We start from the raw sequence: 15467 nt of genomic DNA, 5'->3' as shown, positions 1-15467 counted from the left end.
GAGAGACAGAAATCGCTGGCAATGAAATACCCATAAGGTTATCTACCAACTCACCAGCGTCAAATGCATTACTCCTACTTATACACAAATATATTTACTTGCCATATTTGCATGCATGTGCGCACGCTTTCCTGGCAGCGCCATTACCTGCCACCGTAGCTGCGCCACCACAACAACAGTTGTGCAGCCTCAACAACATCATCATTAGCGGTTTTATGCTCGATTCCCATTTGTGTTTCCAAAGCCAGAAAAAAATCAATTCCAAAATTGTGCCGTTTTCCTTCATTTCGCCCGTTCATAGCAGGGAACAACACCACTTTCGCCAGCTGCTGCTTACTGCTAGCGCTGATTTCATGGCATGCATTTGCAGCTGCTGCTAGGCAACTCTGGACTGTAAATCAGCTTGGCTCTGCTGTTTGCTACTGATAATACGTCTGGTTAGGATACATTGGTGTGCCGCATTCGAGTGCGGTTACTGCAAAATGCACTTGTGGGTCTTGTGGTCGACTACCGACACCGACTACTCACCACTCTCCCTTTCAGCCACTCATCATCCCACACACACCCTCGTGTGACTGCAAATACGTGCATGCTGCTACTGCCAGCTTTCAATCTGTGCGTGCTCACACCTACATTCGTACTCACATCCTCCCTTTCGACGTGTTCCTCATACATATGAATGGATGCTTGGCTCTCTAACTGTTGGTTTGCTTATTTTGGCTCTATTGTTCTTTCTTCGCATACCCCAAATTGGCTGTGACATATTTCATGGTTGCCAAAACACCTTCGTCGCTGGCGTAGCAATTATTGTTTGGCCGGAAAGGAGGTCGGTTTTCAGCCACCCCGTTTTTATCACCTCGATTTTCGTCGGTAATTAGGATTTTAATTAGTTCGTAGAGAAATGTGAATGTGAATGTGATAACCGAATGTGTCTTTCCGGTTTGATGCAGATTGGAATGTTGACCGGATAAAAAGTTAGCATTTCACTTGCTTTTTAAAGCATCAATTTGTGACGCGTTTTAAAGATGCGAATAGTAAATTTTTATATGTAGCGGTTGATTGACAAGCAATTTTCACTAAGTCACAAAGTAGCCGCCGTGGAGGTGCCGCCGTCTACAGTATTTAACCCTAGGATTCAAATACAATTTTTATGCATAAATAATAATTCTATTTATTTATATCAAAAAACAGAAGTGGTCGTCCTCGCGTGGCTCGAACCAGTGCCGCCATAAAAGCTGTTCGAGTAAGAATTCGCAGAAATCCCCTTAGAAAGCAGAAAATCCTGTTCAGGGAAATGAATGTATCGATCAGATCCATGGCAAGACTAATTATAGTGATGTCCACATGAAAGCCTTCCGTTGCTTAACTGATCATCTTTTGACAATGCGCTTGAAGAAAATGAGGCTCGACAGATGCAAGCAGCTTCTTCGGTGGCACGCGGTCAACGGCCATGAAAATATTCTTTTCAAATATGAGAAAATTTTCACTGTTGAGAAGTTTTCAATAAGCAAAGCAATAAAATCTATGCTAAAACGTCTGAAGTGTTCCAAGTGTTTAGTGTGGCCACCATCCAGCCTCCGTAATGGTTTGGTGGGGAGTGTCTTGTAAAGGCTTTACATCTCTTTGTTTCTGTGAAAAATGGGTTAAGACCGGAGCAAAAGTGTATCAGGAGGATGTCTTAGAAGGCGTGTTGAAACAGTTGGGCAGTACTCTTTTCAATGGAGAGCGTTGGATATTCCAGCAAGATTCCGCTCCAGTCCATAATGCAAAAATCACACAGCAGTGGCTAAAAAACAATATTCCTGGGTTCATAGCTGCAGCAGATTGGGCGTCTGGAAGTTCAGATCTGGATCCATTGGACTGCAGTTTGTGCTCAGAATTGGAGAAAATGGGTTGTCGTAGACTTCGCAGAAATTTGAGGAGTCTCAAACAATTTTTGGCTCAAGTAGCGCAGACAATTTCCATGGAAACCGAGCGTACTGTATTAGCTGAATGGCCTAATCGTTTGAAGGCTTGTGTAAAAAAATGCTGACCATTTAGAATGAAAATTTAACTTTTATTTAATATTTAAATGATTAAATAAAATTAACTTTAATAAAAAAAGTATTATAATTTCATATCTATAACGGGCTTAACTTGTAGCAGAATTTATGGCAGGACCAAGTATATATGATTGAACCTTTTTTTGAGTTAAAATTTGTACAAAATTCGAAACTATACTTTTTCATGGTTTTGTTGTAGTACAAATTAAGTTTTTATAAAAAAAACAGTATGCAAAAAATGTATAAAAACAAAATTATAAAAAAATTATATTGAAATAATTTACAAAGCAGAATTATAAAAAAAGTTAGAAAAAATGTAAAATAATTATAAAACAAATTAAAAAAAAAGCATAAAACAAAATTAAAGAAAACAATTTGTAAAAAAAGTTTATAAAAAAATGTATAAAAAAATTATAAAAAATAATGTATAAAAAAATATATGAAACAAATTATAAAAAATTCTAATACAAAATAAATTTATAAAAAACAAATAAAGAAAAAAAATTGGAAAAAAATTTTATACAATAAAATTATGAAATAAAACCATAAAAAGAAAAAAAAAATGTAATAAAAAAGGTATAAAAAATTGTATTAAAAAAATTTTATTTATAAATAGTTGTTAAAAAGAAAATTATAAGAAAAGTTGTAAAAAGATTATAAAAAAATGTATTTAAAAAAAAAAATGATAAAAAAATGTATATAAAAAAAATTATAAAAAAACTTTGTAAGAAAAAAAATCATAAAAAAATGTATATAAAACATTTATAAAACAAAATGTATAAAAAAAAAATTATGAAAAAAATTTATAAAAAAAATTATAAAAAATGTTATAAAAAAAAATTATATAAAAAATATAAAAAAAAAAATTAAAAAAAATGTTATTAAAAAAATTACAAAATAATTTATAAAAAGTTGTTTAAAAAAAAGTTATAAAAAAATTTATAAATAAATTACAATTTTGTACAAATTTTAACTCGAAAAATTTTCAATCATACATAATAAATATTGAATGCTATTGGATGACAGATTATTTAGATTTATGTATATAGATAAATAGATTAGAAAAAAAATTCCCCTAAATTTCAAAATTTTCAATTAGAATTTTTAGAAAAATATCCAGTTTAAGTCCATTCAATTTTAATACAATAAAATGCAATTTTTTAGATCGCATTGATTTTTCACATTTTTTTTTTGTTTTTGCTGGCGCTCTTTGTGGATCTTCTCCATACAAAGAAAATTAAATTTCAGGCATTCGTTATATGGGAGAAAACACCTAACACCACCACAAAACTATTTATTAAAAATCAACGCGAATTTCCAGTCACTTTAAACTGGTACAATCTTACATCAGTCTGGAATAGGCTGCAAGACTGCCTACTTGAAATGTTTCTAAAAACTCTGGTTAAAAAGTTCGAAATTTTGTCGGTTTTTTTTTTAATTTTTTACGAAGTTTAAAGCTTTGGGTTATATGGTTTTGGATGTGTATATTTTTATGAAAAAATAAAACTAATTTAATAAATAAAAAAACCAATAGCCATAACTTTACAATACGTCGCGTTGTTACTATTGTACACACGGGTATGTATTGCCTTATTAGCTTGTGCTTTAGCTTCCATTAGTACTATCTAACCGTCCCTCATTTTGAGTTGAACTAACCAGAACTGCGAGGCTGCTGCCGTGATAACAAATAAATTTAGATTTAAGAAAGAAATAAGAAACTCCGCCAAAAGATTATGTAATTATTCCCTTTACGGGTATGTAATGCAATGTATGTAGCTTGACCGAGCTCCACAAGGAGCTACTTACACATACATACATGCATACATGCATACTAACGTGAACATGAAATATTTTTCTCTTAATTAATGCCTTCTTATCTGCTAGAATAAAGTGCTCGTTTTTTTGTGATTTGTTTTTTTTTTTTGTTTTGCAATTTTTTGCGCACCTGTTTTCTTCGGAGTACCTGCTGGTTGCGGCCTGCCTCTTTGTCCACCCACCACCAACCAACCAACAAAATACACCCATCATTAACGCCTTTAGTCAGCAATGTAAGCAGTCTTTCTAGACAATGTTCAGGGAGTTTTATGTATGGAGAGAACACACACATGGCTGTATATGGAAGTAATGCAAGGGGAAATTGAAATTAAGTACTCCTTAATTGGCAGTCAGCTTGAAACTGCTGAGAGTGAGGTAGAAAATTTATGGATTTTTAAAGGGAAAATAAAGTTTGCATACGAATTTTCAAAAATCAGTTAACATTTTTTTAAATTTTTATTTTTATTTTTTAAAAATTGAGTTGTATTCAACTTTTATATACACAAAAACTCAATTATTTTTCGAAAGCACCAGAGATATTGAATGCGTTCAACAGTAAACAATAAACGAGTGACTAAGCATGCACACATACATATACTCGTATGTGCGTCTGTGTTGGTTTGTGTATTTCTTATATCATGTCATTGAAATGATTGCTTTTCTATTTGAAAAAAAAAAGACATTTCAAATCATTCGAATATAGTAAACTTTATAATACATGCAGCTGCGTTCATATTAATAGAAACGCTATAGAAATGCAAATTGCACCAAAAATTTTTTTGACCAAACTTTTTTGCTACTGCATTTTATCAATAAATAGCAAACATTTTTTGTTTTTGCTGTTTGCTCTGATCTTTCACCTTCGTTGTGGTACTGAAGAATACATCGGATTTTCTCTTTTCTTACGTCCACTTTGGAATGCTGTGACACACAACTGACCTCACCAAATACAAAGAACATTTTTTGAAACTTAATAAATATCACCTATAACTCGTCGTGACTCCATGCAATCATACATCGCGAGATGGGACTCACTAAAGGTCTTTAGAGGTAAACAAATTTCGTGGTTCGCCTGGTTAACAACTATTTAGTAAGGTTTTGCTGAATGTTTGGTGTGGTTGGAGGAAAAGCCCAAAGAGGCAAGAGAGGGCCACTATGAGTTCGGACCAAACAATCAATTCGAAGCTCTACTGTCACCTACTAACCAAATTAAAGTATTGGCACAGAATTGGCGAATGGAAAAGGTCTTGTTTTTTCAGCTCAAAAACATAGCTTTAACGTTGCGCCAGAAGCTTCGAAAGCTTGGATGCGCTCCCACCATATGTATTCCAAGCAAAAGTAGCAGTGAGCTAAATATTCCACAGGCACTGCCCAAACTCTGGGGTTTCCGAATGCCATAAGTCAGTCTTTTTCTCCACCCGTAAGATTCGTTACGCATGACGTATGGCACATATGAGTTGCCCAATTCCTTATCTTGATGAACTAATTCAACGTTTCCACGGCCGACGGTTCCATCTTACCGGAACGACCTGGGCCATGGGCTGTCACTTCAGCGGCATTCGCCTTACATGCTGCTACAACAACAAGCAGAAGAGCGGGATGTATCAACAACAGATGTGGCAACAAGCGGTCATCACCTTTTCAGTATTTGCAAAAATTCCTTGATAGAATAAATTGGACCTCAAGAGAGAGAGAGAGAGAGGCTTGTGAAAATTTGTTGATCAAGCTTCTAAAGACTAGAACTTCTTCAAACGCGAAATTATGAATTTTCCTTCAACTGTACACAATCATCACACAAATCGACGCATATTTGACCGGAACCGGATATTACTAACTACGGGCAGAAATCGAAAAGTATTCGTAAACGGGCATTTGCAATGAGCCTAACTAACTAACGCAAGCGGTTTTCACTTTCTTTCGTACTCTGATTAGTAGCGTCTAAAAAAATTCATATAACTGGGTGACATTTTCTGAAAGAACCTTCCGGTAATATACAAGTAACCGACGTAATCGATTTTCTATGGGCAAAACACATGAAAAAGGTAGGCATCTTAGACAGCATGTGGAGAGTAGGATGAGACGGCGGACCATTTTCTACGCATCTGTCCGGGCTTCGCTCGAATGAGGCTTAAGATCTTTCGCACTGATGTATTAAGAAGCCAGTACCTTGGCTCCTTGGCACCGGAAGAGCTACTCATACTTCTTCGAAGGTCGGGGAGATTTAAAGAAAATTAAAAAAGAAACTCGAATGCAGTACAATGGACTTAATGTTAGAATGTCAGAAAAACAAAAAAAAAAAAAAAAAAATCGACGAGTTAAAATTAAAATGTAGACGAGCAGTGTACGAAGAAATACGTACATACGCGTCGCCGTAGTGGATATACTGGGAAACTCTGCTTCGCCATATTCTGCAGTTACAAAGTTAGTCGAAGCAGTGCAAGCTGGGTGGAGCATCGTTTAATGATGAATGTCGCTCCATCGTCATCCATCCACGATCCATATCTAGAATATCGTAGTCGCAGAAATCTTACTAATGATCAGGATTAAACATTTGGCTGATCTAACAGGGATATCCAGCGATCCCATTTAGCAGCGTGCAAAGCGTGCTCACCGAAAATTTGAATGCCAAGAAGACTTATATACGATGGTATCATCAAAATGTCAACCCAAGAACACAAGATCGAGCGACTTGGCATGTAAAGAGCGAATATTGTAAAATTTCTAGTTGATCCGGAGGCTTTTTATACTCGAATTGTAGCCATGGATGAGACTTGGATACATCTGTTCGAGCCTGAGACAAAACAATAGTCCCCGTATGCTAATTTCATAGGCGAAATAAAGCAAACAATAGCTTTGAACTTTTTATTTTTATGTAATTAGTACTTTTTTAACGAAATTAGTTTAATTGAATCATGTAAATATTAAAGCAAAAAGAAACAAAATTTTAATTTTCATTCGAAATGGTCAGCATTTGCTTTTACATAAGTCTTCAAACGATTATTCCATTCAGCTGGTGAAGCTACAGGGTTTCCATGAGTATTGACCCCGCTGCTCGAACCAAAGATTGTTTCAAACCTTACAAATATCTGCGAGGTCTTTGACAGTTCATGTTCTCCAATTCTGAGCACAAACTGCAGTCCAATGGATCCAGATCTGAACTTCCAGACGCCCAATCTGCTGCAGCTATGAACCCAGGAATATTGTTTTTTAGCCACTGCTGGGTGATTTTTGCATTATGAACTGGAGCGGAATCTTGCTGGCAGATCCAACGCTCTCCATTGAAGGGAGTACTGCTCAACTGTTTCAACACGCCTTCTAAGACATCCTCCTGGTGAACTTTTGCTCCAGTCTAAACCACTTTTTCGCAGATATGAAGAGATGTAACGTCTTTAAAAGACGCTCCCCACCAAACCATTACGGAGGCTGCATCCTTAGGAATTTTAGCATAGATTTTGTCGTTTTGCTTAGTAAAAACTTTTTCAAAAGTGAAAATTTTGTCATTTGTGAAAAGAATATTTTTATGGTCGTTGACCGCGTGCCACGAATGAAGCTGCATGCATCAGTCGAGTCTCAGTTTTTTCAAGCGCATTGTCAAAAGATGATCAGTTGAGGGACGGAAGGCTGTTATCTGGAGATCATATCTAATTAGTCGAATCATTCATTTCCCTGGAGAGGATTTTCTGATTTCTGAGAGGATTTCTGCGAGTTCTTCTCGAACGGCTCTATGGTTGCACTGGTTCGAACGACACTATGACGACCACTTCTGTTTTTGTCTGTCACTTCAGACATTGGGGGAAAAACGGTTAATCGTGCGGTGGACAAATATCTCGAAATATGAAGTTTTTTCAGCAATTCGTAATTCTCACATGCAGTTTTACCATACTTTTGTAATACAATAACTGCCATGCGATTTTCCTTAGCTCCCCACTCCCCACTCCATTGTTAACAAGCGAAATTTGCCACGAAACTGAGTATAATTTATGAGTAGACAATGCATACGAACAGAAGTAAAAGGGTGGGATACGGTACACTAGACTGGTCTAGTTTACTGGGGTGGCAGCCCTTAGTCGGGAAATACCTGATTCATTCCGGTAACGTAGAACCGGATGCCATGGGAACAGCCTGTGCTCCGAGATAAACGACTACCTCGCGTACCTTTCTCGCTTCTTCCTTGCGAGGAACTTACAACTTTCCCCCACTAAATCCACAGCCACCCTTTTCACCACCTGGACAAAGGAGGTCAAGCTGCAACTTAAGGTGAAAGTCGATGATACACCAATTCCGACGGTAAATAACCTCGGTCGACTTTCAAGGCAATAGGCCGACCGGTTCTAAATTATGCTGCGCCCGTCTGGTCGCCTGGAACCACTGATAGGCAGTGGACGAAGCTACAGACCTGCCAAAACACTGCCATAAGGATCGTGACAGGATGTCTTATGATGTCCCCGATACAACACCTACACGACGAGGCCAATATTCTACCTGTGAAGGAGCATAACAAACTGCTCAGCAAGCAGTTCGTGCTAGGGTGTTACCGCAGGTCTCAACCATGCAGACACCTGCTTGAGCCTGAGCCCCTTCCCAGGCATGTCAGGAGGCACTTCCTTAATTACGCGGACCAGATCCAGGACAAAACAGACCGACAGCTACTGGTTCGGACAGTGTACAGACAAACAATCAACGACATTCATCGGGAGACCCTTACCACCATCTTAAGCTCCCGACCCCCGAATGCCATCATTGGAGTCTAACCACCATCCATCGCAGACGAAGAGCTTTACTTGACACAACTACGTTCTGGATACTGTGCAGGTTAAACTCCTACTTATCCAGGATCGACCCCGACATACTAAACATATACCCCGCACGACGCAAACCACCTTTTCACATGACCATCAAACCCACTCATCTAACACCCCTCTCCCTCTGGACAAAACCTGTCGAAACAGCTAGTTTCCTGGGCCTACTGTTAGATGAACTTGGAACTTTTTTCTGCGAATTTGTTCTCGCCGTATGCATTGTACGATTTGTCACAGAATTAATGGCAATACTAAGTATAATTGGCGTTTACACCCTTGGCTGGGAGTTCCGGCTGACCTCCTGCTTCTCCTCCTATTCGTGGTTCTATTTGTGCGTCTTGATGTTTTTCCACAAATGGAGCGACTTTTGAACTTTTTACTTGACCAAATTTACTGCCGATTTTAGAGCATTACACATTTCGGTACTTGTCCTTTTAATATGTGCGCAATCGTATGTGACATACACACACACACACATTTGTACCATATCATCATCATGTTCTACAAGAGAGCGTTTTGTTTTTATGTTCATTCAAACAATTTCGTGTTTATTGTTCGTTGTCCAAAACATTTTCAAAACAATCAACTGGCAACTAAAATACGCAACACTCCCACAAGCGCATAACCTTTTTCAACCAACCCAAGTAAACACTCACCATATGAGCTGACCCACCAATCATACGCACACATAAATACATATACATATACATACAATCGATCGGCTTTGCTTGTTCTCCCACCTTTTTTCGCTTCTCAACCTCCTACCTGAGTGAGTGGTCGTGGGCTGCGTGCTAGCCCACGGGTAGGCCGGTTATTTGCTATGCATATGCGTTTTTGTTGTTGCCGTCATGAATATCCAATTGTCCTCTTAACACGATTATACCATTTTCCAACTGCTTTTCGCTGTTATTGATGCACTTGTCCGGTGGAGCAAAAAATAAGAGGGTTAACAACTGAACCTCAACTAAATACATTCCCTCCCCTCCTACCTCTACTCTTCACCTATGCGTATCGAACTCCACAACCACCTTGATAAACAATTTCGCATTTTTACTTCACTTTATAACCACCCTTTTTATACATTTTCGTTTGACTTAAATGATGATTGTCAATGCGTTGCCCATGGGGGCTTTCTCGTGTTCACTTTTTCTTTTCTGGTTGCATACATTGTGGAGAGTTTCCTTCTGCTCCTTATGGCTTTGCATTTGCCTCCTCTTATGGAGTTGGGATATGTGTAATTCAATGGAGAGCAATGCATTAATAATGATATGTGTGCTAAACGCACGTTACATTTCACGCTGCACGTAACGTATCCCATGTTGCCAGGTTTCACTCCTTCTACCCCATCAAACTTGTTTGTTATTGTTTTATACTCCAATTTTCTTCTTTTTTTGTGAAGTGGCCATATTGCAAGCTTGTTTGAGTGCATATTTTTGCAAATAGATTAAATTCACATAAATTCTGAACAAATACAAATACGTACAGTGAGTGCCAATGAAAATCGTACCATTAAGATTTTTTAATGTTTATTTTTTGCATAATTTATTGTAAAAATAGTTCGTATTCTAAAGAATAAAGTATAAACCAGAGCTTCGGAGTTAAAAAAAAACTATACAAAAAAAAAGGCTATTTTAAAAAAATATATATTTTTATAATTCTAAAAAAAAAATCAATAATATGTAAAAAAATATTAATTTTGTAATTTAATTAATACGTAACTAATGCGTAAGGCTAATCACCTACTCTGTCAAAAAGCAAAATAGATTAACGACACCATCGCAAGACTGAGTCTTGTCGAGGCCCTATGCTCCTGAGTGGAGTAAACAAGAAAAAAAAAACGTAATAAATACTTTTGTTTATTTCTCTAACGTAAAAAAAACATTTTTCTAATAGTGGTCGCCCCTCGGCAGGCAATGGCAAACCTCCGAGTGTATTTCTGCCATGAAAAAGCTCCTCATAAAAATATCTGCCGTTCGGAGTCGGCTTGAAACTGTAGGTCCTTCCATTTGTGGAACAACATCAAGACGCACACCACAAATAGGAGGAGGAGCTCGGCCAAGCACCCAAAAAGGGTGTACGCGCCAATTATATATATATAATAAAAAAATTAGTTACGTAATAAATTTATTTTTATTTCTCTAACCTAAGAAACATGTTTTTACGTATTAATTAAATTACAAAATTAATACTATTTTTGTACGTATCAAGTGTTTTTTTAGAATTTTTTGGGGCATACAGTTTTGTAAGATATAAACATCTTTTTAATACCGGTTGCTGCCCCTCTGCTGGTAATAAATACCACACCTCCGCGAATATTTGTGCCTTGAAAAAGCTTTTCATAAAAAAACATCTGCAGTTCGGAGGCGGCATAGAACTCTAGGTCCCTTTATTTTTAGTAAAACATCAAGACGCACATCATTAATAGGAGGAGAAGCTTGCCCACCTACCCAATAAAGGGTAGTTGAACGCAAACTATTATTATTTTCAGTTTTTAGCTGATTCAATTTTGGTGCCTTTGAAAATCGAGCAACGTTGCCTCTTTTCAGTATTCTTTTTTTGGTTAATTTGTTATAAGAATATCATTTATATTCTATCGAAAATCAGTTTAAATCCAAGTTATAGTGTTCTTAAAAAACTAAAAGAATCGGCAAAAATTCATGTAATTTTTTTTTAATTTATTCATAGTTTTTAGAATTTTTTGAGATGTACAGTTTTGTAGCTCGTTCAATTTTTGTGCTACTCAAAATAGTACAACGTTGCCATTTTTCAAAGTGTTTTTGTTTTTCTGATTAATTTATTATAAAATAATTTTTTATATTCTAACGAAAAACAGTTTAAATTAGAGTCATAGATTTAAAAAAAAAACCAGAAAAATCGGCAAAGTTTTATATATTTTTATTAAATTTTAGTCAAATTTTTTTAGAATTTTTTGAGGTTTACGGTTTTGTAGTTCGTTCAATTTTGGTGCAACTGAAAGTCTTACAACGTTGTATTTTTTCATCGTTTCAGAGGTTTTAAAAAACTAAAAAAATCTACCAAATTTAATTTTTGGTTTATTAATTTTCTTCATATTTTTTAGAATGTTTTGAGGTATAGCTGTGTAGTAAGTTCGATTATAGTCATTTAAAATCGTGCAATGTTGTCTTTTTTAAATTTTTTTATTTTTGTTTTTTTGTTTTTCATTTGTTAATTTTTTATTTTTTCATATATTATTTTGTCGTATATTTGTTTTTTAATTTTCATCATATTTTTTTTTTTTAATTTTCATCATATTTTTTTTTTAAATTTTCATCATATTTTTTTGAATCTTGTGAGGTACATAGTTTTGTAGTTCGTTCCATTTTTGTGTAACTATAAATCATACAACGTTGTCTGTTTTCAATGTTACAAATTTTTTAAGAAACTGAAAAAATCGACCAAATTTAATTTTTTCTGTTTTAATTTTCTTTATATTTTTAGAATTTTTTGAGGCATGTAGCTGTATAGTTCGTTCGCTTTTAGTGCCACTTAAAATTGTACAATGTTGTCTGTTTTCAATGTTATTTTATTTTTGTTTTTTTATTGGTTAATTTATTATTTTTTCATATAACTTTTTTTAATTTTCATCATATTTTTTGAATTTTTGAGGTAAACAGTTTAATAGCTCGTTTCATTTTAGTACCACTTAAAATCGTACAATGTTTTTTTTCGATTTTTTTTTTTCTTTTATAGTTAATTTTATATAAAATTATAGTTTATATATTTACAGAAAACAGTTCGAATCTGAGTTAGAGAGTTTTTAAAAACTGAAAAAGTTGGCAAAACTTCATATATTTTTTAAAATTTTTATCATATTTTTAGAGTTTTTTTAGGTATCGGTAAGTAGTTTTATAGCCCCTTTGATATAATTTGGTGCAAGTTTGAAGCAGCTCCTATTAATAGTTTAGATTTTCGCTGACAGCGTTGCGTATTTTCTCCATAGAAACAAAAATTGCGTGCATGCGAGTTACGAAGAAAATGTGCGGCGAAAAAGCCCATAACTCCTAAACGTTCAACAAAAACTACAGCAAACTTACACTATGCGGCACTAGAATTGAATTAGATGGGAAGCTGGATAAACGATTTTTTGTGTTCCCAATAAAAATTTAGAAATTGTTATAAAATATTTGTCGATTTTTGTAAGCCGTTTAAAAAGTCTGCGAATTTTATTTACATATATTATTTTTGTTAAACTATGAACCATATTTTTATAATAAATTACATTTTTTATTTAAATTCAACCCATTGCAAAAAAGGCTCAAACGCTGTACGATTTCGCAGTGACAGTCACTGTATGTACACACGCACATACACACACTTTCGTCAAACGCATGGGTATCCTTACATAAGTAAGTGAGTACTAGTAAATGTATGTACTAAATTCCTAGTTGGGAATTGCGTGCAATTTTTAGGGGATGCAACCACTTGTATCCCTTTTCTTGTGTGCTTTCGCTTTATAATGTTTATAATGCTATCCCTCCCCCGCCCTCATGCCGTTGAGTTAAATTACCTTTGAACGCATTATAAATAAATTATAAATCTGTCGGGCCCGTGGAAGTTCTTGCTAAGAAATTAATTGCAGGTAAGAGAGTGAACGAAGTTGTATTTTCAGTTGAAAGTTAGATATCCTTAGAAGTTTTCCAAGCAATTGTTTTAAATTGTTTTACAGCACGGAGAGCAGGCGAAGTTATTTTTTTCTTTTATTTTAAGGGAAAGGGAAGAAGATAAGTTGTGTGAATTATCACGAAAATTAATTACTATTAAAAATGTTCTTTTAGTTGTTTGGATAAAGTGAAATTTATTACGAATTTAATAGGAGTACATTTTAACAGGATTTTGTATTTTTCTCAAAGAGTACTTAGATTTTAGAGTAATTGGATTCTGGTATAGGAATTCTCCCTGTATATTTATGTTGGAATTTATTTTATATTCTTCATGTGTCTGCATACTTACCTATATTTAAGAATACGCACAGAAAATTTAATATCGATCCGGTGAATATTTTCGAAGTTACACGCAAATTAGAAAAGGCGTTCGAGAGTGCTTGATAGTGCTTTTCAAACTTTAAGCGCATCTTTCTCAAAATGGTGTTTTCAAAGTCGATGACCGACATTACTCGAAAACGGCTAAACCGATTAGTCTCAACTTTTAACACGAGCTTCTCTAAAAATATATTTTAGTAATTAAGTGAAGAATATAATATAATACTTATTTTTATTAAATATTTAAGGCCGAAATCGATTTTTTTTGAGAAACCTCCATTTTTCGATTAATTACTAAATTTAGCATTACTTTGACGAAATCTGTGTGATTTTTTAATTTCCGTGGACCCAGTTCAGAGATATAGTGGTCACCACAAAACGCAGTTTTTCAGAGGAGCTCCCGGAGATCAGCTGAAGCTACTTTCCAAATTAATATTTTTACTAATACAGTCAAAAGATAACATAATATGTGTAGACATTTTTAGGTGCTTAAATTTAAAAGTTTTCTCAGAGAGAATTCTGGAAAATTCGCTTTTTTCGACCTTCTAACTGTATATAGCCCCTTAAGGCACCTCTACGGCACATCTTATAAATATTCTGCATTGATTGTCCATATTACTTCATTCTCTTCAAGACGTGGTACAGAACATAAGGAGTTAAGTTTCACTTTCGTGACTTTCGTGGTCCTCTCTGCAGCTCAAACTCATCCGATACTTTTCGTATAGGAAAGTACGAAAACTAGCAAATAGGCACAGCAGATATTTATAAATGAGCTACCAAAAGACTACAATTTTTTTCTTAATTACTAATTTTAAATGGTTGACCTGGGTAGTCTAGGGTAAGTGCACTAGCCTGCCATCGCAGAGGTTGTGGGTTCGAATACCGACTTCGAAGCACGGTCCTCGTTAAAAAAAAAAAAAAAATAATCATTGCTCAAACCTAAAAACTTATACTTTCCCTCCTTTACATCCTTACTCCCGCACAATAGTCTCGGCGCATTATTTGCATTGGGGCTGCTAAACCAAGCAAAAACAAAGAAAAGCACACAGTTACACATTACATCAAGTGGCGCCAGCAAGAGGAAGCGGCCAGCCGCGGTAATAGTGCAGGCACACCACTTTAGCGAAGTCTTCAACCAGCTGTGCGCTCCTTCTGCCAGAAAAATGTGACACACAGATGGCGCTCCAAGCAGTAAGAAGGCGTTGTTCCTAAGCAACGACAAGTGGACATTCCCACTATTTAGGACTGGTAGTGGCAGGCTAATCACCTACCTTGTCAGAAATCAAATAGATTAACGAAACCAACCTATGCTCCCGAGAGGAGTGAACAAAGAAACATACCAAAAAATTTAAATGACGCCTTTATGAGCAATTTTAGTTTCAAATAAACTTTTTGTTTCTGTAAATAGGGCACGACCGAGAAAATACTAAAAGTTTAAAAATTTGGCTTGCAAATCGATCCGCTCTAATGCTCATAAGTGCATGTGTTTGCAATGTGTCTATGCTAAATGTGTAAACATTAGCTCGAACTGAGCCTTCTTATGCATTCACCTCAACCTGTACGACTTTCTCATCTTCAGCGATCGCCCATAAAATTGTCTGCTTAAAGTTTTCGTGGAACATTTTAAGCCTCCAATTGGCTATTTAACAAACTTTCTTTATAAGTGTTTTGCGAATTGCTTAAAAATACTCTTATTATTTATAAGCACGAGATGGCGGGTGCAAATATACTACAAAACGATTCGTCGTTAAATTCTATTTCAGGAATCTAAGGACAGAAGTTTTATTTGAAATTGATAAATTAATTGCATT

At 35.4% G+C, this 15467-nt stretch overlaps 1 protein-coding gene across 1 annotated transcript; it reads left to right on the top strand.

Moving 5' to 3' along the window:
* Nucleotides 1–1060: 1060 nt before the first annotated feature.
* On the top strand, nucleotides 1061–2327 carry LOC128863773 (uncharacterized). The gene has a single exon (XM_054103112.1). It carries the CDS (start codon nucleotides 1583–1585, stop codon nucleotides 2030–2032), a length of 450 nt encoding a protein of 149 aa, XP_053959087.1. The 5' UTR covers nucleotides 1061–1582; the 3' UTR covers nucleotides 2033–2327.
* The last annotated feature ends 13140 nt before the right edge of the window (nucleotides 2328–15467 follow it).

This window comes from Anastrepha ludens, chromosome 5 (genome assembly GCF_028408465.1).
Source record: "Anastrepha ludens isolate Willacy chromosome 5, idAnaLude1.1, whole genome shotgun sequence".
Classification (NCBI taxonomy): domain Eukaryota; kingdom Metazoa; phylum Arthropoda; class Insecta; order Diptera; family Tephritidae; genus Anastrepha; species Anastrepha ludens.
The sequence above is the reverse complement of the archived record's forward strand: the minus strand, read 5'-3'. Positions and strand labels throughout refer to the sequence as shown.